The sequence below is a fragment of the Petromyzon marinus genome, chromosome 6 (genome assembly GCF_048934315.1).
Source record: "Petromyzon marinus isolate PM22_M1 ecotype Great Lakes invasive population chromosome 6, UKy_Petmar_22M1.pri1.0, whole genome shotgun sequence".
Taxonomy (NCBI): Eukaryota; Metazoa; Chordata; class Hyperoartia; order Petromyzontiformes; family Petromyzontidae; genus Petromyzon; species Petromyzon marinus.
The window spans coordinates 5,235,927-5,258,690 of record NC_133672.1 but is presented as its reverse complement, the minus strand read 5'-3'; the positions used below and the strand labels follow the sequence as shown (position 1 = coordinate 5,258,690).

At 48.0% G+C, this 22,764-nt stretch overlaps 3 protein-coding genes across 4 annotated transcripts in view; 1 reads left to right on the top strand and 2 right to left on the bottom strand.

The window, feature by feature from the left end:
• The first annotated feature begins 94 nt into the window (after positions 1-94).
• MRPS18A (mitochondrial ribosomal protein S18A) lies at positions 95-3,893 on the top strand. Its single transcript, XM_032948638.2, has 6 exons — positions 95-312; positions 1,538-1,569; positions 1,914-2,018; positions 2,431-2,554; positions 2,951-3,020; positions 3,602-3,893. Exons 1-6 carry the CDS (start codon positions 141-143, stop codon positions 3,744-3,746), a joined length of 648 nt encoding a protein of 215 aa, XP_032804529.2. The 5' UTR covers positions 95-140; the 3' UTR covers positions 3,747-3,893.
• Positions 3,894-4,314: 421 nt separating this feature from the next.
• Positions 4,315-9,002, bottom strand: SDE2 (spliceosome associated SDE2). Its single transcript, XM_032948611.2, has 7 exons — positions 8,845-9,002; positions 7,885-8,002; positions 7,339-7,450; positions 6,232-6,401; positions 6,020-6,122; positions 5,351-5,894; positions 4,315-4,937 (listed from the first exon to the last, which is right to left on the bottom strand). The coding sequence occupies exons 1-7, from the start codon at positions 8,947-8,949 to the stop codon at positions 4,677-4,679; spliced, it is 1,413 nt and encodes a 470-aa protein (XP_032804502.2). The 5' UTR covers positions 8,950-9,002; the 3' UTR covers positions 4,315-4,676.
• Positions 9,003-10,239: 1,237 nt separating this feature from the next.
• Positions 10,240-22,764, bottom strand: part of LOC116939769 (cullin-9-like) — a 37,045-nt gene continuing 24,520 nt past the window's right edge. Inside the window, exons 21-39 of one of the 2 annotated variants that reach the window (XM_076064577.1) lie at positions 22,421-22,603; positions 21,350-21,507; positions 20,603-20,846; positions 19,758-19,947; positions 18,826-18,974; positions 17,873-18,002; positions 17,418-17,617; positions 16,652-16,883; positions 16,050-16,447; positions 15,501-15,644; positions 15,141-15,308; positions 14,643-14,806; positions 14,406-14,499; positions 13,832-13,906; positions 13,406-13,516; positions 12,998-13,115; positions 12,339-12,472; positions 11,444-11,517; positions 10,240-11,291 (exon numbers count right to left, since the gene is read on the bottom strand). In XM_076064577.1, coding sequence (XP_075920692.1) covers positions 11,051-11,291; positions 11,444-11,517; positions 12,339-12,472; positions 12,998-13,115; positions 13,406-13,516; positions 13,832-13,906; positions 14,406-14,499; positions 14,643-14,806; positions 15,141-15,308; positions 15,501-15,644; positions 16,050-16,447; positions 16,652-16,883; positions 17,418-17,617; positions 17,873-18,002; positions 18,826-18,974; positions 19,758-19,947; positions 20,603-20,846; positions 21,350-21,507; positions 22,421-22,603 — 3,207 coding nt within the window. In that variant the 3' untranslated portion in view covers positions 10,240-11,050. The remainder of the gene's footprint in view (positions 11,292-11,443; positions 11,518-12,338; positions 12,473-12,997; positions 13,116-13,405; positions 13,517-13,831; positions 13,907-14,405; positions 14,500-14,642; positions 14,807-15,140; positions 15,309-15,500; positions 15,645-16,049; positions 16,448-16,651; positions 16,884-17,417; positions 17,618-17,872; positions 18,003-18,825; positions 18,975-19,757; positions 19,948-20,602; positions 20,847-21,349; positions 21,508-22,420; positions 22,604-22,764) is intronic. The other variant, XM_076064582.1, reaches the window with a different exon arrangement.

The window sequence follows — 22,764 nt, the reverse complement described above, 5'->3', positions numbered from 1 at the left end:
CCCGCCCACCCCGCTTTACCCCGCCCACCCCGCTTTACCCCGCCCACCCCCTACCCCGCTCACCACCCCCACCACCCCTCTACCTTCTCCGCCCCTCCTACCCCGCTCATCCACTCTGCCCCGCCCACCTCCCTACCGTAATGGCGGCGCGCGTGTTCGGCGTGGCCGCTTCGCGCCTGCTGCTACTGCTGCCGCCGCCGCCTCTACGAGGAGGCGCCCGGGTCCCCGCGCTCCTTCCGCAGCCGGCCTCCCGCCTTGCCAACGCGCCCAGCTCGCTCGCGGGCGCCGTGCAGACGCGGGGGCTGCGACAAGGTGCGCAGAGGCCGAGCGTCGTGCGAGAGGCCGAGCCTAGTGTCGCCACTATTTCCGCTGCGCGGTAGAACCAAAGCAAGACTTTCTCAGTCGGCCCAGGTCCGTTATCAACACTGTGCATTGTACCGGAGTTAAAGTTCAACGTACTACCGGTACAAATCAATTCAGGAGGATATAGATGCGAATTAACCGATTGTCCGGGTCGAACCCATACCGTAACCACCCAAGGGAAAGGCTGCGGGAGCAGATCATTGAAGGTCAGGTGCCACTGCTACTGGATCCGATAGAAGGGAAGAAGTGTTGGGGATGTGTGCTGGCATAAACAGCATTGCCCGTGATGACCTCAGTAACTAAAATGTGTGTGCCTCCATAGCCACCGTCTCTGAAAGGGGAGCATACGAGGTGGTGGGCATTGAAATTCATTACGGGGTCAAATGCACGGCTACCCCCAGGCTACGCATAGAATTTGCAGTCACCCCTCCTGATGAAGTACTGTAAACAAATGGCATTGTTTCTCCATCTAAGACTCACCTGCGCATGTCTCATCTGACACAGACATTAAGTGGCGGAGAATGAATACACGTGCTTTATTTTACATTTCAACCCCGGAAATGTGATGCATGCCTCAATTCCTGTGTACCTAGATAAAATACGGTTGTACATTTGAAAAATGTTTTTTTTATTATTATTACATGATGCTCCTAGAACAATATTGCGTCCTACTTTTTAAAAAAAATGTCATTCCCTCCCAGTCGGTCTTAAGCGGAAAGTTCGATTTCATTTCTGGGACAGTGATTGTAAACATGCCTAATTTTAACCTGTGTATAGGTGATATAGCAAGTTATATTTTAAAATGTATACTGGTTTGTTTAATATTTCAAAAATGTATACCGATGTTTGGTCTTTTATCACGTGTCATATTGCTTTAAATACCAAGGTCTGCTTTGGGAAAAATATACTTTTAATCTCAACGGGCTCTCACTTGCGTTTAAATCAAGTTTACCCATCTGCCTTATTTACCGTCGCCTCTTACAGTATTCGTGATCTCATGATAATCAGATCCTAAACGTGACATTCTCGAGCTGACACCCATTTCACCAGGCTGAAATATTTTGAGCGATAAAGCCCGGGTGGACAGCCTGAGGTTTTATAACTGCAGCAGATTGAGCAAACCCAGATCGCAGTAAAGTGTGTTGCTTAATTGTTGTTTTGCATTGATTTGCAGTTAATGAACACAAGGAAGGAAACACAACAACGGTAATCGTTTGAATCACTTGCATCGACGAACAAATGTTGGCTCATGCAACACACACACCCAGCGTTTCACACGTTCGGAGTTAATGCGGGAGGTCAAATTGCTGACTACTGGGTCCACAGTTAATTGGTGAAAGCAAATTGTCATTCCCAATAAAATCTCGATCGTATTGCTGTGAATTATGGATGCCAATTTTCGTGTGATGACATACCAAATAGCACAACTGGAATTTTGAGAGAAAAAAACGAATCATTGTGTGCAACAATCTATGCTAAAAGGCAAGCTATGATGCAATGGTTGTTGAAGCATTTCAGCTATCGTGCGGTATTTTACTTTCTCCCCCCAGTTGGAAGGGAAAATTGTGGAACAGCAAGCAGGCAACGAGCCGCCCAATCCAGCAGGCGGCTGCCCCATCTGCCGTTGGAACGTCAAGCACAAGTATGATTACACGGTAAGCATGGGCCACAGGTACACGTGATTGTGAAACCAAGTCGCCAAGAATGATAAAATAGTATGCTTACCATTACACCACGGCAGCATCCCATATGGATAATACACATGTGACTCATTGTTAGAAGATACAAATACTCTATATGGTATAGATCTGTACTCTCTGGTTCTTTTGGTAAAGTCACATAGGTATGAAAAATAAAATAAATCATATAGATCTTGTCGAAAACACAACTTGAGCTTGCCTCATGTACTGAAAAGTAAAAAATGTAGTCTGGACTAATGAACGACATACAACCGAGATGTAGATTATAAAAAAACACTCCTGAAGACATTTCAATAAAAAAATAAGACATGAAAGAGCACCATTGGGTGCGTGTTAATGGACGCGCGTGTCTCTTCCTGGCATACAGGATGTGCTGCTACTGAGTCAGTTCTTGCGTTCCGATGGAGGAATGCTGCCACGCCGCGTCACTGGCCTGTGCCTGGAGGAGCATCGCAAGGTGGCCGTCTGCGTTAAAATGGCGCACAGGGCCGGTGAGGATTGCGCACACCAGATGCACATTGGGCGCACACACAACAACGGGCACTTGGACTTATGCAACGAACACGCGCACAGCCCTGCTCCCCTATACAGGGTGCTTCAGAAAAACGTTAACACTTCCGAGAATTTACAATACCACAAGAAATGTGCCTCCGGGCTCTGGAGACCATATGGAGAAGATTCCAGGCATGTGTTAACAATGATGGCGAATAAGTGGAGACAGACTTTTTGAAGCTCGGAACATATTTGTAATCTTGTTAGTGTAATCGTTATTTTTCCATTTCAAACGGTAGTCCCATATTAGTGTTAACATTTTTTTGAAGCAAGTATATGCATTCGTAATCTATCAGTTATATAAACACAACTGTTCATCTTGTATTTCAACACAGGTCTCCTGCCAGATCACAGGCCAAGGCTTCCACCGGGCCATGTTCCCAAGCCCAAATTGAGCCTCAATACGTAAGTGCAGGCTACGTTTTTTTTTGTTCTGCAGTACACATACCTGTCAACCCATACGGTTTACCCATATTCTTGTACAGGGAAATTTAGTTTTCAGGTCCATACGAATAGGTTTTACCCTTTCTGGCAATAAAACAGGTGTTAAGATATTCAAACACCAAACTGAAACCTTTAGCAAGGAATCATGTTTACATTAACCACAATACTTGTGAACATGCAAACAAAAACATGCTCTGGTAATATATGCATTGTCTACACCAGAGACATCCTTCTTTAGGGCTGAGTCTCAACCAGTGTAAGACCAGTGTTCTTATACTTTGATACTGGCAAGAAAGGTCCCATGTTATAGCCGTTTCAATACGGGCATATTTTTTGTTTATTTGTGTTTCTCCCTTGTGTGGGACTTTGTAGGATGCACGCCGAGATGTATAAGGGCACGGGGTGACCAATAAGGTCTGAATTGGTTTGGAATAAGGTGGGCACTGATAAGGGGTTGACAGGTATGAGTACATTACCTATGAAACGTCATGCTGTCGACTTTAGCACGCAACTCACAACTTGTTTTTGTTGTCACTTGGCAGCTACCTGACTCGCTGGGCCGTGGGCACAGCCAAGCCCATATGGAAAAGGGGGCACAAGGGATTCAAAAAGACCATGCCTGTGGGCGATCCCATTCTCAAGGACAACGTGCGTTATACGAAGGGCCCATTGTACATGGAACACTAGCAATTGCTACACCATATGCACTGCGTGTTGAAATTAGTGGGGGGGCATCTTGATCAGCAAAAACATTGTATAGACTGACATGTTAAATTATATTAACTGACATGACGTGAAGTTTCACATTTAAATGTAATAAAAAAACATTTGTAATTTGTGTGCATTGTTTTTTCTCTAAGAGCTGGTGTATTGTTATCCCCCAGGCATTCTGAATTTCTTCTACCTTAAACATTTTATATTCATGGTGATTGACACTTGAACACCAATTAAACTAAGCTTGTTTATCCTTAAGACCGATTCCACTGGCAGATTAACAGAGTTTGCAAAAGAAAATGCTTTATACACCTGCTGGTTTCATCACTGCTCCTCACTTGATGGGTCAGTAGGAGTTAACCGTCACTGTCCCAGTGCCCATGTAATGGTACACTTAGGCAAGCCCCATTCTATGTAGGCAATTATCTTTAAACACTTACATGTATTTTAATCCAGGTTGTTTTATCCAGGGCACCTATTCCCCTATTAGCCTGGATAATCGTGAGATGACTGAACTTTGAAAAAAAAACAAGGCAAACAATTGAAAGACCGGATATTTAATAGTATGAAATATTAAAGTACAATTTTGACTCACTTTACAGAACAAATTTAATCTTATTACAAGCTTGAATGTAATATCTACACACTTGAGGGATGTTTTGGAAAAAATAACCCACGATATAAAATGGTCCAGAAAAGAGGCTTTGAGTAGGCCAATTAAGTGGATGAAAACATTCATGGAGTTCATTGTTTGGCCATTGTGGGGGAGATGACAAAAATATAAAATGTAGCTCAAGTGTTCCCATTAGCCTACACACATTACCTTAAACTGTGAATTATTAGTTTTTTTTTATCTAGTACAACCCTCCAGTACATAAACAATATCCAAAACAAGGCTACTCATCACTTCCCTTTGCCTTTGTTGGCCTGGCCCCCTTGGCCTGACTTTCCCGATTTGCCTGGCTTGGCTGGTTTGGCCAGAAGAGCTGGGTCGATTTGTGCAGGGTCCACACCACGCACAGAGTAGAGCCGTGCTGCCCTTTCGTGCAGCGTGCCACCGCATTTCATGCCACGTGCCATGAGGACAGCTTTGAGACACTCCAACCCCAGTGCCTCCAGCTCTTCCACAGAGCTCAATGCCATCAAATCCACCTCCGCAGTGACCTGTCAGATGGAAAACCCATGGAGTGGTTAATATTATGCCCGTGTCACCTTGCTGCAAGTGCGCTGTTGGAACTCTTTCGGAACCCAGCACACAAATTGTAGCTTTGAAGACCTTGAGCTGCAAAACTGAGGTGTGGACATGCACAGTACTGCAGTAGTCAACAAACTATATATATCCTCACATTAACTGTAGGTTCACTCAAAATAAAAAAAAACCCAGGTCGATTAGCTTCCTGGCCTTCAGGATCAATGTGTTCCAGCAAAATGTATTTAAAGGTAACTGGGCAGGTGTAAACTGATGTCAGCAGAACGTGGCCTATAATGTTAATTAATGACTGCTATTCCTCTGCCTTGATACAAGTATGTGTATACGTTTTTAACTCAAAGTTTGATTTAAAAAAAATTTCACTCACCTCTGCTACTGCTGTGTTTGGTGGGGGAGTGGATTCGGCAGCAGTCACACTCTCTGCTGGTGCTGTACTCGGTGGCAGGGTGCTTCCAGAGGTGGTTGCACTGTCGACTGGGGTCTCTAGTTCTGGATTCTCGATGTTTACAGCCTTGCCCGGCTGAGGACTGACATCTCTTACCTCCCCTCCCTTTCTCTCCTCACTACTGACCCCACTGGTGCTCTCACTCTTGCCGCCTTTGTCACCCTCTCCCATCTCCATCGAGCTTGGAGTTGCAGCTTCCAGCTTCTCCCCTCCTGTCGAGGGGCTGGCTTCGCTACCAGAGGTGTCTTGGACAGATGTCCTGGCAGCTGTTGCGGCGTCACATGGTGCTGCCCTTCTGCCGATCTGACCCTCGTCCCCGCTGCTGCTGCTGGTAGTGGTGGCGGAGCGGCGCGCCTCTACAGAGCTGCTGCTCCTGCTCGCTGTAGGCGGAGGGCTCGAGGCGCTTGACCGACTGTCGCTGTCGGAGCCTGAGCTGCTGGTGTTTCCCAGTCCTTCCACTCCCAGCCTGGCCATCACCACACACAGTGCAGATTATTAGGCGTGTACACAAATAACGCCAAGCGTGGCACAACTACAGGCCTTCAACCAGCAGTGGATTGATCAAGGCGGATGACTAAATGCATTGCTAACCAGAGGCACTTCTTCTTGCCGGAGCTCTTGGTGGCCTCAGAAGAGGGCCTCTTTTTGCGGACATCGTCAGGCCTCACTGCGCTGCTGCCTGCCATCTGCATGCCTGCACAACCAATATGTAAGACACTCAGCACCCATCATTGTCTACTCTTGAGAATGTTTCAGTCACAGCTGGTGGCATGATTCTGTGTAGCGTTCTGCAGTGCGGCCACCTTTGATCACGGAGTCGTCCAGACGCTCGGCCATGTCGTGCAGCTGCTGCTCGTACACGGGGTCACTGTAGTGGTACTTGGGTTGGCTCAGGCGGCGCTCCAGCCGCTGGCGGCGTCGTTCAGCACGCTCCGCTTCGCGGTCTGTCTGCTGCTTTAGCCACTCTGCCATGCTGCCCAATGGCGAGGGGAGGATGCCCACATTGAACACGGACAGAGAGAGCCTCCGTTTAGACTTATGAACCATTGAGGAAATTGTTTAAAAAATTCTGGTTACGGCCAACATGGGCGCAAGGAAGGTGGTGTGTTCAGCACCGTGCATGCCTGCTCACCGTGTCTCCCCTTGCTCATGTAGACACCACCACACTAGGGTGAGGCTCATGCCACCGAGATTCAAATTGTTACTTGTGAGGTGAAGTGCTTACTCAGGAATTGAACCCATGATACCAGAATAGCAGTGCTAGGACATCATCTCATACATGTAATGTCACACGATGTTTTGCCATGGATCTAAGCTCAGTTACAAACTCACTCTTGGCAGCATTTATACACGTCCGTCAAGTTTTTTCCACTTAATGGCAATCATGTGTTATTTTTAGCAAAATATTTTACTACTTCACCTACTAGTATTGTATTCGTAGTTCTTCAGCAAAACAGCGTATTTAAAATGACCACTGCCTATTTTGGAAAACTAAACTTAAATATAATGCAACATATCTTATATAAAATTAATACACAGTCCACTGGTAAGAGACAAAAGTCTGAAATTTAAGGGCACTTATAGTAATAAGGAAGAGTTTTTCAACTGGTGGCCCACGGTGTGGCCCACACAGAACCTAAGAGCTGCACATTGGTGAGATGAAAATATATATAGGAGAAAGCAATCGACAAAGTATAAAGATTACTAAGAGGAAAGCAAAATAAAATATCAGATCAGAAACCTGGAGACTTAAGAAGTGCATTTTAGTGATCACGTGTACAGATGCTATGACTTTGTGATGTCACGTGTACACGTGACATGATATTTGACCTGCCAGTACACACATTTTATTTACGTGGCCCATCCAAAAGTGCAGTCAGAGGCCTGCTACGAGGTACAGTATGCCTTACGCTTTCTCGCTGTTGACGTCACGTAAGCGGCGGCCGCTCAGGTCCCGGCAGGCCTCGCGGTTTGTCGTCTTCTCGATCTGAGCTCCCAGCGCACGCAGCATCGAGCCAAACCCTGAGAAGCGGAGACACAGCAACAGCGCAGAGCAGTCAGAAATGTAATAATTGTTCTTCGTGACTTTTAAACAATGTGGTAATGGCGTTGTTGGGGTTTATTAGTTGAACTTGGGGAAACACAGTCAAGTTTTTCAGACGTCACGGGATCTTCAACATCCACTGTGAAGCAGACAGCATGAATGTTTATGGACAGGCACTGGACTCGGAACGAACCTCTGCAACAAGCAGCAATAGCGTCTACGTCCACGGGGCCCATTTTGCGTGTTGAATGTTCGTGCAAATCTTGCAGCAAACGCGCCCATGTTTTCTTCACCAACAATGGCTCGTATAAACCCAGGTGATGATATTCATTAGAGCTCTCAAGATGTGAATCCTGGCATCACGTCTCTCTCTCTGCTGCTGATGCAGTGGCTGCACACCGCTCACACTCACCTCCCTTGCCGCCGAGCAGCTTGGCGTGCAGCCGGTAGCAGCAACCTGGCACCACGACGTCCTCGTCCCTCGCCAGCCTCCCATTGCACAGAACGAATACATCATCGCTGGGCAAACCCTTCATCGCACAACAAAGACAGACACCATCGGTGTTGCTTTAACAGACTGTTGAGGCAACTTCTGTGTGCAACCATCATTCCAAAATACCAATTAAGGCCGAAAGGGCGCACCATGCGGTAGTGTGGCCAGAGCTACGACAAACATGTTCAAATTCATGACTATAATTTAAGGCTAAACCGACATTGGGGAGGCCTAGTCGGTTCTGATATCACTGGCCACCAATAGTGACCGTGGCCAGGAATCTTAACTCGATTTGCCGGGTTCAGATCCACGACGCTGCTGTTCCACACCTCACAACCACCACAAGAGGTCGAGAAACATCCGGGTGGGTATGCTTTTTGTTTAATTTCGGCGACTCAGCTCCGTGCACGTCCGGAGTCAACGAGACTCAGCCCCGTGGGAAGTAAAGCCACTGCTCGTCCAATGGGTACACTGGAATCCGCCACCGTAATGTGGAATTTCCACCACGAGCTCAGCACGGCAAACGATTTGTGATCAACGCGGAGTGTCCCAGCTTTGGCTCCCGCCGTTGCCTGACCCTTCCCTACATTTTACTCGGCCCGAAACGAACCCAAACCCGGTACTTCTTCCCCACCGGTGGAGGACCAAAGATGTTGAGTCTGCCTCACCAAACACTGCACTCTCACAACAATAGTAACAGCGATGCTACTAATCACAACGCATGAGCAGCAGTAACCGCAGCCGTTTCTCCCTCAACTCAAAGCCAGGCCGGGGCCCTACTCGAAGCCTGGGGGCTAACTCGAAGCCTGCGGCCTAACATCTGGTCATACATACAATGAAGCTATTAATTACAACGTAACTACAATGTGTCGGGCTCACCTGGAGACCCGCGGCTCCCTCCCGAAGCGCCCCGACAGTGGAGCCATGCGAGAGACACAGCGGGCGGCTTCTGCCATCGCACCCGTAAACCAGCAGTGACTCCATTGCTGCCTTCTTTCTTCACCAAAGCAAAGGAAATGACGTCACGACGTGCAGCCGACGTCACGACGTGCAGCCGACGTCACGACGTGCAGCCGACGTCACGACGTGCAGCCGACGTCACGACGTGCAGCCGACGTCACGACGTGCAGCCGACGTCACGACGTGCAGCCGACGTCACGACGTGCAGCCGACGTCACGACGTGCAGCCGACGTCACGACGTGCAGCCGACGTCACGACGTGCAGCCGACGTCACGACGTGCAGCCGACGTCACGACGTCGCAATGACGACAAACGGCGACTCCCGGGGTGGGTTCACTGACGATTCGCCGCTTGTTGCGCGGGTTTGCGGTTCGACACCGGCAGGCCGCCCCGGTTAATACTGCGGGTGTAATAACCGTAAAATACGCCGTGCCAAGAAATAAAGTGACTTCATTTGGAATATACATATTTATACATTGATAAATAAGAAGCCTTCTACTCGACGTGTCTCAGAAGTCGCTCACTACATATGTACCAAGTCATAGTTTATATGAGAAATTTAATTTAGTTTTAAGCGTCGATGTGCAGAAATAACTTGCCAACACTAACGAGAATGGAATGAATTTTCGATCACATCACTAAGCGTTGGTATGCGTGGCTATGGATGCAAAAATAAGGTAATACAGATACCATGGATGTCTGCATAATTATCCACTTAAGAGAATTCCATTTCAGTGTTATACATTTTTCTTTTTAAAATCTGATTGTATGTGGTCCATGGAGAAATCCAGCTTCTTCACTTAGTTAACCGATTGCCCTAACATTCTCCATATTGGTTCTCTGCTGTCTTCATAATCTAAATCGGTGCGATAGGCAAATGGGTATTTCTTCAAATCAGTTCTCCCCTTTGTCCCATATTATAATGGACGCAGATACCATTCCATAACGACACTGAATTCATTTGACGTATAAACATTTACTCAACAGATCCATAATTTGATTGAGCACGAGATAAAATGTTTAGATCTCCAGTTACCCTATACGGTCTGGGAGCTTTCCCTGGTTTCAAAGCTAACATACTACAAAATATTTCTGTGGAGGCAAAGAATGTTTATTACCCCGTAATGCTGCACAACTACATTTTTTTTGTTACGGATTCTACGTGTTTAGCATTAACACCTGACATTACCTGCAAATTACTCATCTGGGATTACATTCAGCAACAAACTATCGTACTGCAGGCTGTAAACATAGTGCCTTCATGATAGCCTTGCGCCATAATGATGCAAGTAGAAACAATCCGCAGTCAAAAATATTTGTTAAGTGCAAAACATCACATCTTTATTTTTGTGCTATGACTGCACACAATGAAATAATCACATCAACTTTTAATTATTTATTTTTTGATCAAAAGGAAAATCTTCTGTATACCAACTTTGTTTTTTATATATATTTTTTGGAAACACAATTAGTGTCACATGGTATGTCTGAACAGTAATAATGTATTTGCCATATCAAATACACGCCATGGTAATTCATAAGCATTTCAAATGTATTTAAAATCACTAATGGAGGAAGCTGAAGCAGATTAAGGTGTCATTGTATCATAATTAGCAAAAAGTGTAACTATGGTAAGCGTTACAAAATCCTTAACCATTGCTCATAATGGAAAACCAATTTGAAAGTGTTACAATTACATCAGCTAAAGTTGTTAGGTTTTTGTGCTCTGTAAATGAGGCGCAAAATAATCTTTCAACGTTGGAAAACTGTCCAAGAAAACACCAAATATCTTGTCATCCTGATGGTCATTATGACAATTATTCTCAAAGTTCAGAGTAACCATGATGGTAAATACATAGTGCCACTTTTACAACGAAACCAATGTGGCTGCACGGATGGGTCACAGCCAAAGAGAATGCAAACATTGGTGATCATTTTCAATATCTGATCAAAAATGTTCTACAACAGAAAACCGACGTGTACAATTCTTGCTTGCTTGCCGTAACTGCACACTTTGATCCCGTTGAAGACCCCAGCGAGATCACAAATACTGGTGCACGATTGGACGCACGACAAAGCACGGCGCGCGCCATTTGTTGCCGCGCGTGAGAAAGCCGGGGGCTTTCAGCCTTGCGTACAGCCGTACTCGTCGTCATCTCCGGAGCAGGGGTCGCTGTCCATGTTGCCGCTGCCCGCCGAGCCGTCCGTCTCTCCGTCCGAGTCCAGCTCCTCGTCCATGTCGTCTTGGCGGTTGTTCTCCTTGCCGTTGTGGAATCGCGAAAACAGTGACGCGCCACCGGCCTCCCAGGGGTAATCCTCTCCGTCCTCGTCCATGTTCTCATCGGAGCTCCTTCGCGGCATCGGGCTGCGAAAACAGAATGGGAGCGTTAGGAGCTCTCACCCACCTACCCTACCACCTTAGGGGTCTAGGCATTAAAAATTGTAGTATGAAAATGTATCGGTGTTTTTGTATGGGTGTGTGTGTGTGTGTTTAATTAAACAGTAAAAAGGCTGTACTCTTTGGTTGATAGCTTCACCACTCCTTCTGTGTCCTGTAGGGTGGCAGACTGCGCCATTCCCACCTGGAAGTCCTATGATGGTACACATGAGATTTTACCCAGTGTGCACTCACAAACTGGTAGAGATCACAAGGTCCTGAAATTGCTGGATGCATCACCTCATTTGACACACTACTCTAATTTGCATAGACATACCCACACGCATGCATACTCTCTCCAACAAACAGGTACAAGCAGGCTCTGGGCAAAAGTGTCTCATTAAGATTCTTTTTGTCAAGTCCAAAAAAGTATCCTCCTTGCAAACATGAGAAAAATGTAAATGTCCACATGGTTTTATTCAAGGAAATTTGTATGCAGTGATTAAGTAAACAAAAAAGCTGCACAGTGAATCCCATTGAATTAGTGAGAATCATGAAAATTCCAGAAATCAATCGGTACATCACAGCACGCCTGCAAGCTGTTAAGAGATTAAAAAAGTATGTTTTGGAAAATGGTAACTTACTGAACATTGGCGAATGAAAAAAAATATATTTTTTAAGTTTACATTTCTCCCTCTTTATTTTTTATCTTTGTCTCCAATGTTATACAGATTATGCTGTAGATTTAATTTTATCAGATTAAGTATCTATGATCTCTAGCAAAGCAGCGCAGCCCTTCATGTTACAGAACAGCGGATATCACAAAATTGCTTCCGAGATCCCCGAATGTGACCTCTGTTCCACACGGCAAAGGCAGCAGTTTTCCACCAGCTATGCCACTGAAAATAATGTTACATCATCGGCGATATTCAAATCAGTGCTGGAAAACCCAGTGGGGAAAAAAAAGGGCAACACACTGCAAAAGAGTCTACTCCAACAACAGGGCCATTGGTGCAGGAGCAGCCACGTGGGTACCTGCATAGAGCCACCAAGCAGCGTTCCCAGGCGTTCGTGGATCATTCCGATGAGCTGCAAGCCGTGCTGCATGTGCTGGGAGCGGAGCGCACGCACGGCCGACGCCAGGTCCGAGCCTTGCAGCACTGTCTCCTCTGTTTGCGTACGCACAGAAACACACACGCACACACATGCGCATGGATGAGGTCACATGTGTGCGCGTAGGTGGGCATATCGGTGATTTGTAGCGCACTATTGTCATGTCTGTGATCAATGATCAAATCGTCTGGAATGCACCCAATTCCGTAACCTGATAGTGCTTGGATGGGTCACCACCATGCATAGCAAGTTGTCGTAGGATCCTGTGGGGCTGCACTACGTGGTATCAGCAGAGTGTGGTACCTCTGCAACTCTGCTTACACCCCAATTATATTCCAAACGTGCTCGCGGCATCATGCCACGAGACAAATACATTTCCACGAATACATTTCCTGTCTGAGAAAATTATCTTGTCTGAGAAAATGACGGCCCTGGAAGGTGATGTCATAGAATAACTTCTGAAATTAACTTAATGGGCCATTATTAATTATCATCATCGCTTTCGGTTTCTGCAAAACTTTTCCTATTCATCGTCAAATAAGTGGAGAGAGGGGGGGGGGGCAAGGGGCCGAGGGCTGTACCGAGCAGGGCTTGCAGTGCCCCAGCGTGTGTCTCTAGGTTGTCCGTCTGTTGCTCCAGAAAGCCCAGCTTCGTCGTGTCCTGGCTGTAATACTTGTACACGCTGCTGTACGCCAGAGTCTGAATGCCAACACACAAGGAACTGTTATTCAGTCGGCACGGAACGATTTGCCGATTTAAATATATTCTTATGCTTGGGTGGTAGAGGCATTGAATAGTGCGTGTTAAGACTGGAAGATCTAGCACGAGAGAACATTTAAAATCTAGCCTTACACGCAACCAATTAAGTAAAAAGAATTTAGACAAAAACAGAGCATGCCGCCAACACTAAAGGGCCATTCCCGACGAACACTGGGAATGGCCCTTTGGAGCTGTTGACCAACGCCCAAGGACATCAGCGGCTCACTGACCTTTTGAGCTTTAGCCAGGGCCTCGCAGGCATCTAACACAAACATAACCGTACGCCCAGGAATCGTCTGGTCCAGTGACTCCACCCGGCTCTTCATCTTCAGTGCAAAATCCTGTGAGAAGCAACACACCATGTGGTTCGAAAGGGATATAACATACTAGCAAGTAGTTATACTACGTGTGCTAATCAGCATTATCATCATCATCGACACCATCGTCATCCACACCATCATCGTCATCATTGTGATCGTCATCAATCATCATCATCATTATGTTATACCCGAAAAGAATGTTGAGTTAATGAAGCAATGCATTGTCATTTTCATCCGGGGGCCGTTTTTACGACAGCTCACACAGCGATGCCACAAACTGCTGCGTGTCTGTCTGTGCTTCACTCTGGAGCTGTGCAACGGTCCATCAGCACTTACTTTCGCCTGGTGGTAGAATATGCACATCTCGTTGTACTCCTGGAACTGCTTTTCCCTCTTGGCTGCCTTGCTCACCTGCAAAAAAGTACAAGGTGTTAAGATATCTCACCTGGATGCAATTTAAATAATTTAATGATTTCATCCTTTTAGTATATTTTATTTTACAATACTCTCATTTTATGACCTATTCTGTAAAAAAAAAAAAATCACTGTCATTGATCCAATTTTTTTTATTTTAAAATAGTGCAAACAGTGAAATCAAATAATTCTCAATTACACATGAACATGACATAACACAACTATGTATACATAGATATGGCTAAGATAGTGCTTCAGAAAAGAGCAAACAGGTCACATTTCAAAATTATTTAATATTTAGTTTTATTTGCCACAATACTAATTCTGAAATCCATCTCTTTTTGGTCGCAATTAATTGCAATAGGAGTGAAACAAACATCAGGCTTGGACTTGATTAGATCAGCTGTTAAGGCACCCCCCGATTAGCACAGCTGGCGACGTACGGTGCAAAATAATTTCAACATACATGCATACATAACTCTAATAAAGCCCTCACCGTGGTGGAGCAGTTGTAGTACTCGGTGTGTGTCGGGGCCCACGCCTTGAGGCACCGCCAACAGAAGCTGTGGTTACACTTGGCACAGGTCATGCTGAAAAAAAGGCAAAGTGGGCAACTTCATTTCACGGCTCAAAACGGGGCCATGGTGTTCCGATTCGTTTAAAATTTCGGTGGGCTCGCCACGCGCCACGTGGCCGCCGTTTGCGATCGATTTTGAACGCAGCTCCCACTCACTGTAGGCAGCCCTCGTTTTTCTCGATCTGCGCGTGGCAGCTGGGGCAGGGCTTGGAGATGAGCTTGGCCAGGTGTTTGCTGAGCGCGTCCGAGCTCATGCCCTCGTAGTAGCCACCCTCGTCCACCCACCACGCGATCTGGTTGCAGCTCGCGGGGCAGTGAGCCTGAACGGGGGGGGGGGAGCGTCACACATGCAACAAAAAAAGTTGTGGGGGTAGAACAGTGGTGCGTGCGGTGGTTGGCGCGCGATGCTCCGAACCCAGTTAATGAGTTAGATTCCCGACCACGGGTTACATCAACAGTGTGATATCAGAACCAGCCCATGTCCTCCCACATCACCAGTCCTTCGCTGACCAGCGTGGTAAAGTATTATCAAACAATCAACTTAACCGACATAGTATATGGGGGAGGTATTCATCCAGCAGTGGACAAATATCCGTAAAATACAAAAGGAACATTCTGCACGTCTATGTTGGTTCGTCGCTCGAGAAAGGTCACCTCCAAGAAGCTGCAAGAGAAGCAGGTGCTCCAGTGGCACTTGGCGCAGGTGGCGGCGTGCCCGCCCGTGCCGTCCTTGCAGAGCACGCGGTCGCAGCCCTGCGGGTTGGCGCACCACGCCAGGTTCGAGCAGCTCTCCACGTAGCCCCGCAGCAGCGCCCGCTTGTACTGCCAGACGCAAGCAGACACGCTCGGTCGCCATACGCACCGGCCATATGGACAAGCGCATGCCGTGACCGTTGGGGTTTTGCCTCTCAGTAGCGGTCGATACTCTATCTGGTGGTAGACTGAGAGAGGTGGATGGTCATTATAGAGATGATGATCGAAGGTCAACCAGCGGGGCTGATCCAGCATCCTTACCAACTCCAGACGGTCACTGTCGTCCTCCATCATTGTCCTGATGAAGGCGCCCGTGGGCTGTGCGGGGCAGTCCATGATGGGGCAGGTGCACTTGGCGAGCATGTTCTGATCGATGCTGGTCTTCAGATAGGCTCTCCAGCATGACTACAGGGTGGCACAGCCGGTCATCATCGTCATTAGCCACGATCTGTTTAATGGTCTTGCAATACTACAATCCACCTAGTACCGCCTAGTACCTGCACACAAGATATCTTTGCTGCTACATCTCCACTGGGGATATTATCACTGGTGGTGTGTTCCCTCCTTTGGCTGCCACTCCATCGTTAGTCTTGACCACCAGTTGTCATCCCTCTGAGCAACGCGTCCTGTCCAAGCCCACTTAATGTTCTTAACAATCTGCCGGTCTCTAAATTGTAATCCATGTGTACTGTAATCCATGTCTTCCTCTGAGTGCGATCACAGCAACCAGTCAAGTAGCTCAAATTCAAAGTGTACATTAAGGGACTGCTACTACTGTGCCCACACCTGCGTGCCGTCTCGTCCTCTCACCTTGCAGCAGCGGTGCGTGCAGTACAACGGTGCCAGCAGCTCCACCTCCCCGGTCACGCCCAGGCAAATGGGGCACGTGGGCTGCTGGTCGGCGGCGGCGCCGTCGGTGGGGTCGCGTGCCGGCGGGCCCTCGATACCGGCCTCGGAGAGCAGCTTGTCGCGCGAGTCCAGGTACTGCTGCACCGCCTCGTCCACGTTCCAGCCACAGTGCACGAGCAGGTGCTCGGCCACGCCCGCCTCCATGCCCAGCACGTCCACCAGCTGGCGCGTCGCATCCTCCATGAGCGGCCAAACCTCGGCCGGCGTGAGCGTGCGTGTGCGCACGGGGCTCGCCGACGAAGCCAGTGATGACAAGGGCCGCCCGCACTCCCTCTCGTCCGCCGCTGCCACGCCGCTTTCTGAACAGGAGGACATTTTTTGAAAGTTACATTTTGAACGTTGGTATCGAGTGCTTTTACATTTTTGCTACTGTTAAATGATGCCATTCACAAATCTTCCTGTTGGACAGCACCCGGGAACACACAGCCCTAGGAAGGCAAGTACAAGACAAGAGCCGCTAATTTTACTGGCTTGCATTATTCCCTTATCCCGTGAGGCACCACCTGAGTCCTTGCTGGGCTCCAGAGAAAGCCAGTTGCAGAAAGTGCGCCGGTTGGTGGAGTTGGCAGAGTCGGTGTCGGACGTGTGCCGCAGGATGTGGGGCATGTCGTCGCGGAATGACACGTAGCCCTGACGCAGGAGACGCTCCACGCACCAGCTCACGTCCGCCACGCCGCACACGAAGCGCGGCACGGGCCGCCCGCCCAGACGCCCCTTCTGACAAGCGTTCACCACCTTGGAAGGGCAGCGCAGCCGCACACGCAAGCGGTGGTCAAGTTAACGGCGGTGGATGGACACTCGGACGTGAGCACTTGCCGGTAGAGGATGCCGATCATCATCGTCATCGGCTACGAGTGATCCACTCCTGGATGACGGCCTCACCAAGCCATCATCATGCCTTATCGTTATTTTTACATCTATTTTTCTCAGAGCATCTTTAATTGTGTACAACTGTTTCGCTCCACGTGCCCTGAGCTTCTACAGGAGCTTCTACAGTACTTGCCATGCTCTCGGACAAACCAGAAGGATGCAATCCAAACATATGCCCTGTGTCAATAAAGATATACAAAATCTGATCACAAGCGTATAATAACACGCATCCCAAATTTGCCTTTAAAATATAGGGGGGGGGGAAGTTTATTTTAAGATGGGGAGAATAAGTTAAGAATTAATTATGCAGTTATTTTTTTACTTTAGATTTTTTTTCTCTAAAACATTTGGCGCAACGCCGTCGCGTTCCCCCGCGCGCTCCAAAAGCGGCGCGCTCACTCTGAACACGAGGTTGTCGAAGTGGAGCTGCTTCTCCCGCTTGAGTAGGTGCACGACAGCGCACGAGATGACGTTCCTGCGCTTCTCGAGGGCGCGCGTCACCAGCTGCTCGCTGCTCGAGTAGCACGGCGAGGGCAGCAGGCTCAGCCGTTCCCGCCGCGGCAGAGCCTGCAGCGCCTCCTCAAGCAGCTTCAGGGAACCTGTCATCGGGAAACACGCGCCGCGAACAGCCCGTGACACTGGAGTCGGTGCGCGCGGTCAACTTCCTAAGTGTTGAAAGCATCCCGGTACCAGTCACCATCAAGCCTACGCCATCTCTCAGTGTTGCGATACGACACTTGATCCAGGCACTTGGAACCGATTTCATCACTTCACGGCACTTATTCGAACAGAAAAAGTGAACTGCTCTGATTGTTAGGGCCATAACGCCAAGCGTCTGAGTGTGACTTGAGTACCCTTCAGGCTGTCGCCATCCAGCGATCCGAGCAATTGTAGAAAGGGGGCATCGGCCAAAGCCTGGAGGCACTGCTTGAGCAGGTACGATGTCACGTGGGTGTCCTTCTGTATCTTCTCAATGGACACCTCCTGCTCATGAGACAGTTGAAGCGTAACAGTAAGTGTTCATGCAAAAAGCCACAAACATTCTTCCGTGTAGGTTGTCACGATTGGTCTGTGTAGCTCTCCGATGGTGTTTTACGGGTTGCGCCGTGTTGTTTGGCACGATGACCGACGTTCCAGTTCCAAAAGCAGCTCCCCAGGCATGTGAGCGGAAACGTCGGCATCATGTCAAGCAACACGCGCTGCAGCCCCAAAACATTGGCACACCTAACATTCTTCTCTAAAACCGCATTTTAAAAGAGAATCCATCATCGGTTTTACGATTTGTGTCGATTGTTCAAGTGTCACACGAGTGTGAAGAATGGGAAAACGTGGCACTTGCACAAAGTCAGTTTCCAGTTTCTCCAGTGACACTGCGTGATAACGTTTGCAAAACGAGTCATTTTTTTACGTTGCTTGTTTGGCCAAAATAATCTGCCTCCGAATTGGCGATCAGAGTTCCAAAAACGTTGAATACGACCAGAATTTCTACATCCTAGTTGCTGGTGTGATTTTTAGGGACTGCATCTGAATATTTGTACAAGTGACACAATGACACCTGTGGCCAAACGTTGTTGGTCATTCAACAGGAGAAAACAAGACAAAACAAATATATTATTTCACCAAATTGTGACCCCTGAATTGCAAATGTTTATCGAATCACTGATGGGGGGGGGGGGAGGGGTTGGGGTGGGCAGTGAATCGTCATCTGCTTAATTTCTATATCGCCGGCGTCTACAACTAGGAATTAGCGCACCGGAGCCAGACACAATTTAGCCGGATGTCGTCGTTCTTTAAAACGGGAACTCACGTTGCCATCGTTGAACTGCAGCAGGATGTACATCTGGAGCGTGGTAACCTGCAGCAGCGTCCCGCTAGGTGTCTGGAGCTCTGCGTGGCCCAGCCAAGTCCACTGCAACCGCTTGGGCTGCTGCTGGAATGCAGCCAGCGTCTTCTGGCCTGCTCGGGGTGAGGCGCGGGTTTGGCACACGTTTTCAAATGTCATGCATTGCATACGGCGCATGGTCGAGGATCGCTACATTTCATTGGCACTCCATAAAGATTCGGTTATATTTGCTCAAGTAACTCTTAGTCACCGCCAAGACAAAAATGAGTCTGGTTTTCAAAGGTTACGTGATACAAAGTCCACACATCAAGCGTTAATATTAAAGTTAGTGTTAAGCAAACTGCAAGGAGATTTTTCACAACTTAAACATGGTGTTACGTCATGGTTGCATTACAATGCCTTCATATTACTCAAATACAAATTTCAAAAGCAAACATTGAAAAACACCATCAACTTTTGTACCATGCGTTCACAAGAAATCGCTAAAAGTACCCGCTCCAACAGTCTAAGTTAATGACCAATCGACCAAAAAGTTAATTATGGCCTTAAATGGGGGTATCTTTGAGCCAAGCAACCAAAGAGTGATTAGCTGACCTTGCAAGTCATCTGACACTGCTTCGGGGGCCAGGCAGGGCCACAGGAGGGGCTAATGACGCGTCGCTCGCATGTGATGTCAGTACGCTGTGGGTATACAGCGTCACCCATGTCACCGATATGAATCCTGGACCAGTTTCATTGCATGTGATGTCAGCGGGACGACTCGGGTTCTGCAGTGGAGAAACTATCCGGCACCTGCTGATCTGCGCTGGGCTGGCCCAGGGCATGGCCCCGACGAGGCTCGGTTGAACAGTGGGAGAAGTTTGCCCATGTGTGTGCGTTGACTGAAGGGGGCTCACTGTCAGTGAAGAACTGTTCATAGTGGTGGAGGAAGTACTGCAGGGCATGTGGGAGGGTCGCGGCCGGGTTGCTGAGGCTGCAACTCGGCTGGATTATGCTCGCCCAGCACGCAGGAGACAGCACCATCGCCCGCAGCCCTGCGCAGTTGTCTGGGTCCACCTCGTCCTCCCGCTCATCCTCTTCCATTTCCTGACATTTTTCATGAAAATACGGCCCTTTGTCAATACAATTCTGGAGGAAGAACTCAACACACCATATTGAGATGACACCCGACTAGGATTTGATCTTTAATGCCGACTCAAAACACCCAAACGATAGCACTACCCGATCAATAGATTAATATACAGTCGCCACACATTTTAAATACCAAGCAGATAGCACTGCAACCTAATTCTTGTTTTATGCTTTTTTATACAAAAAAATATTTCCCAAATGTTATCATAAATTTGTTGTCATAGTAATGTGACGACATTAAGTATAAATTTAGATTTCTGGCAGAGCAGTGCGACCCTCCCTGTTAAGCACATGGCAGCGGATATCATGGACCTACCCTCTGAAATCATTTCAAGTGACCTCTGGTCCACAGAATAGGTGGCATCACTTGTTCCACCATCTCTGCTACTGAGTAATGTTCACCGCATGACCATCAAACGGAGATTTGTTTTAGTCTCAAAGCAGGAATTTAGCCAAATTAAGTCCAGAACCAAAGTTGCTGTTATGGGTTTTTTTTGTGTGCAGTCACTTGAGATCCCGGATTCGTCACAAGTGGCTGCCTAGTGTTGAACTCAGGTCTCAGTGCCGCCCGCCAGCTGAGCGATCTGACCTCTGAGCCGCCCGGGCCCACCTCCTTATTGAATTCGCAGTCACCGAGGGCGCGAGAGGGCACCTCGTCGGACAGCGCGGCCATGCGGCGGTCGAACTGCTCCAGCTGGTGCTGCTGGAAGTCGGTCATGGCGCTGGTGGACTCGGCGACGTCTTGGAGCAGGCGCTGGGGGAACTTGGCCGGGAAGCAGAGAGCCAGCTCCATCACGGCCTCCACCTCCGCGTAGTGGGGGCCCAGCGTCAGCAGGCGTTCCGCAAGGTAGAACCTGAGCACAAGCGAGAGTCGAGGCAGCACAGAGGGGGACGGCGGTTGAGCAAGAGACATTGAGCTCGCGCTGGGCTCTGCGTTTATTTTAGTTATCGTTTGCTAGACCGATTATATTATTGGTTAAAAAAAACTCGACTAATCGGATAACAACAAAAATTGTTGGCAAGCAAAGTCTCACCTCTGTTAACACGTCTGTGGTCAGCAGGGAGGTGATTGGTGGGGCTTAATGCTGCGTCGGGCTGGGTATGGCTTCTCGGGGGTTTCCTGCAAGATGTCTGGGCGGCTGCCAATTGTAAAGTGGGCTGTTGTTTTCTACACATTCGCCATTCCTCAATTCATACATGCTAGAGAGAGTAATGTCATGGACGCAGCTAAATGGAAGGCCACGACCGCCGTCGTATTTGAGAAAAGACGTGGCACATAGAGAGAGAACTATTCTTCAAGGAAAATTATTCGTAGAAAACGAGTGCGGAAGGGACTACCGTTGGTGTTCAGCCTCACCTGTAAAAGTGTTCGAACGTGCTGGCCATCTCCAGTCCAGATAGAAAAACGATGGGCTCAAGTGTGGTCTTGAGCTGGCTGAAGGGGTCGCCACCAGTGCCCTCGGAGCCTATGGCACGGATCAGTCGGTCTGTGTACTGCGCAAATATCTCACAGACCTACAACACACAAGCCACACACACATACGCACGGAAAAATGTACAACGTGCTAGGCATGTAAAAGATTCATCGATAGAAACCCATTACTGTGCAGGTTGGCGCGGTTGTGCCATGTAGCGCCGCATGTTGTCTGGCATGGTGTCCAACGTTTCGTTACACGTGCTGCGAGATTCTTCAGATACTGAAATTAACGTACAGAAGAGGCTCCTCTGCAGCATGCGATACAACCTGAAAACAAACCTGAGAACGGATACACAAAAAAATCTATTTGTACGCTCACAATGTGTTCAACGTGTCATTGTGTGAAAATCAATTGCCTAAATATTATATGAGATTCTTAACTTAAGGATAATGGAAGAAATGAAAAAGAAAATTAGAAACTAGAAGGTAAAAAAAAGAGAAAATGTACCGAATCACAGGCTGGGAGAGGAGGGAGCTATTACTTGCGTCTTATATACATTATTTCATTGCTGCTGTCTATGGAGGGTGGCAAGAAAGTGTTGTAGATGTATTGAGGAAGCAGGCGTAATGGTTGGTGAACCTGTGTAGGATGGAAAAGGGCAGCTTGTCAAGACAGGCTACTTGCAGCAAATTAAGGGTTTAAGCCAAACATCACAATACATCAAAATGTATCAGTAATAAATATTTTTTTGGAGTTCGTATGACCGCTTCCAGCGATTACAGACAGCTACATTCTCCACAACGTAATAAAAAAAACACTCGAGTAGAACAGTGACCTTAAATCAAGACAAATCATTGAATGGCAAAGGGGGCGAGTGGTTAAACCACACACTCCACCAATCAACCAATCAGTACAGAATTCAGCAACCTGCAGCACTCAGTCACAGCTCGCACCACGACAATGTGGGGGCGCACGTCGTGGCCACGGAGTGGTCGAGCCGTGAAGGTCACCTTGAGGGCACGGTTGTGCGACAGCTGCAGCAGCGCCGACCTGAAGCCCTCCCGCAGTGCCACGGCGAATGCCACGTGGTTGCCGAACAGCTCGCGCGATGCCGCGCTCAGCTGGGAGAACTGCGCGCCGTACTTCTCCGCAAACTCGGCATTGTTCCAGTGGGCGCTCAGAAATGTGGAAACCTGGGGGAAGGTGTTTTGTTGATTATGTTAATAATTTGGCTCAAAGCACAAAGTGGTCAGCAGCAAACAGCACGACCGAATGTAATAGATAATAGCAGATCAAAACAAACAAAAAATCACATTTAGAAAATGTAAGAACTTTGGGAAAGATGTCTCAGAAA

Coding starts and splice junctions, on each gene's coding strand:
- MRPS18A (XM_032948638.2), top strand. CDS start 141: ATGGCGGCGCGCGTGTTCGGCGTGGCCGCTTCGCGCCTGCTGCTACTG. Junction 313..1,537: donor GACGCGGGGGCTGCGACAAG/GTGCGCAGAGGC, acceptor ATTGATTTGCAG/TTAATGAACACAAGGAAGGA. Junction 1,570..1,913: donor AGGAAGGAAACACAACAACG/GTAATCGTTTGA, acceptor TTCTCCCCCCAG/TTGGAAGGGAAAATTGTGGA.
- SDE2 (XM_032948611.2), bottom strand. CDS start 8,949: ATGGAGTCACTGCTGGTTTACGGGTGCGATGGCAGAAGCCGCCCGCTG. Junction 6,123..6,231: donor GGACGACTCCGTGATCAAAG/GTGGCCGCACTG, acceptor TTGGTTGTGCAG/GCATGCAGATGGCAGGCAGC. Junction 5,895..6,019: donor GGCAAGAAGAAGTGCCTCTG/GTTAGCAATGCA, acceptor GGTGATGGCCAG/GCTGGGAGTGGAAGGACTGG.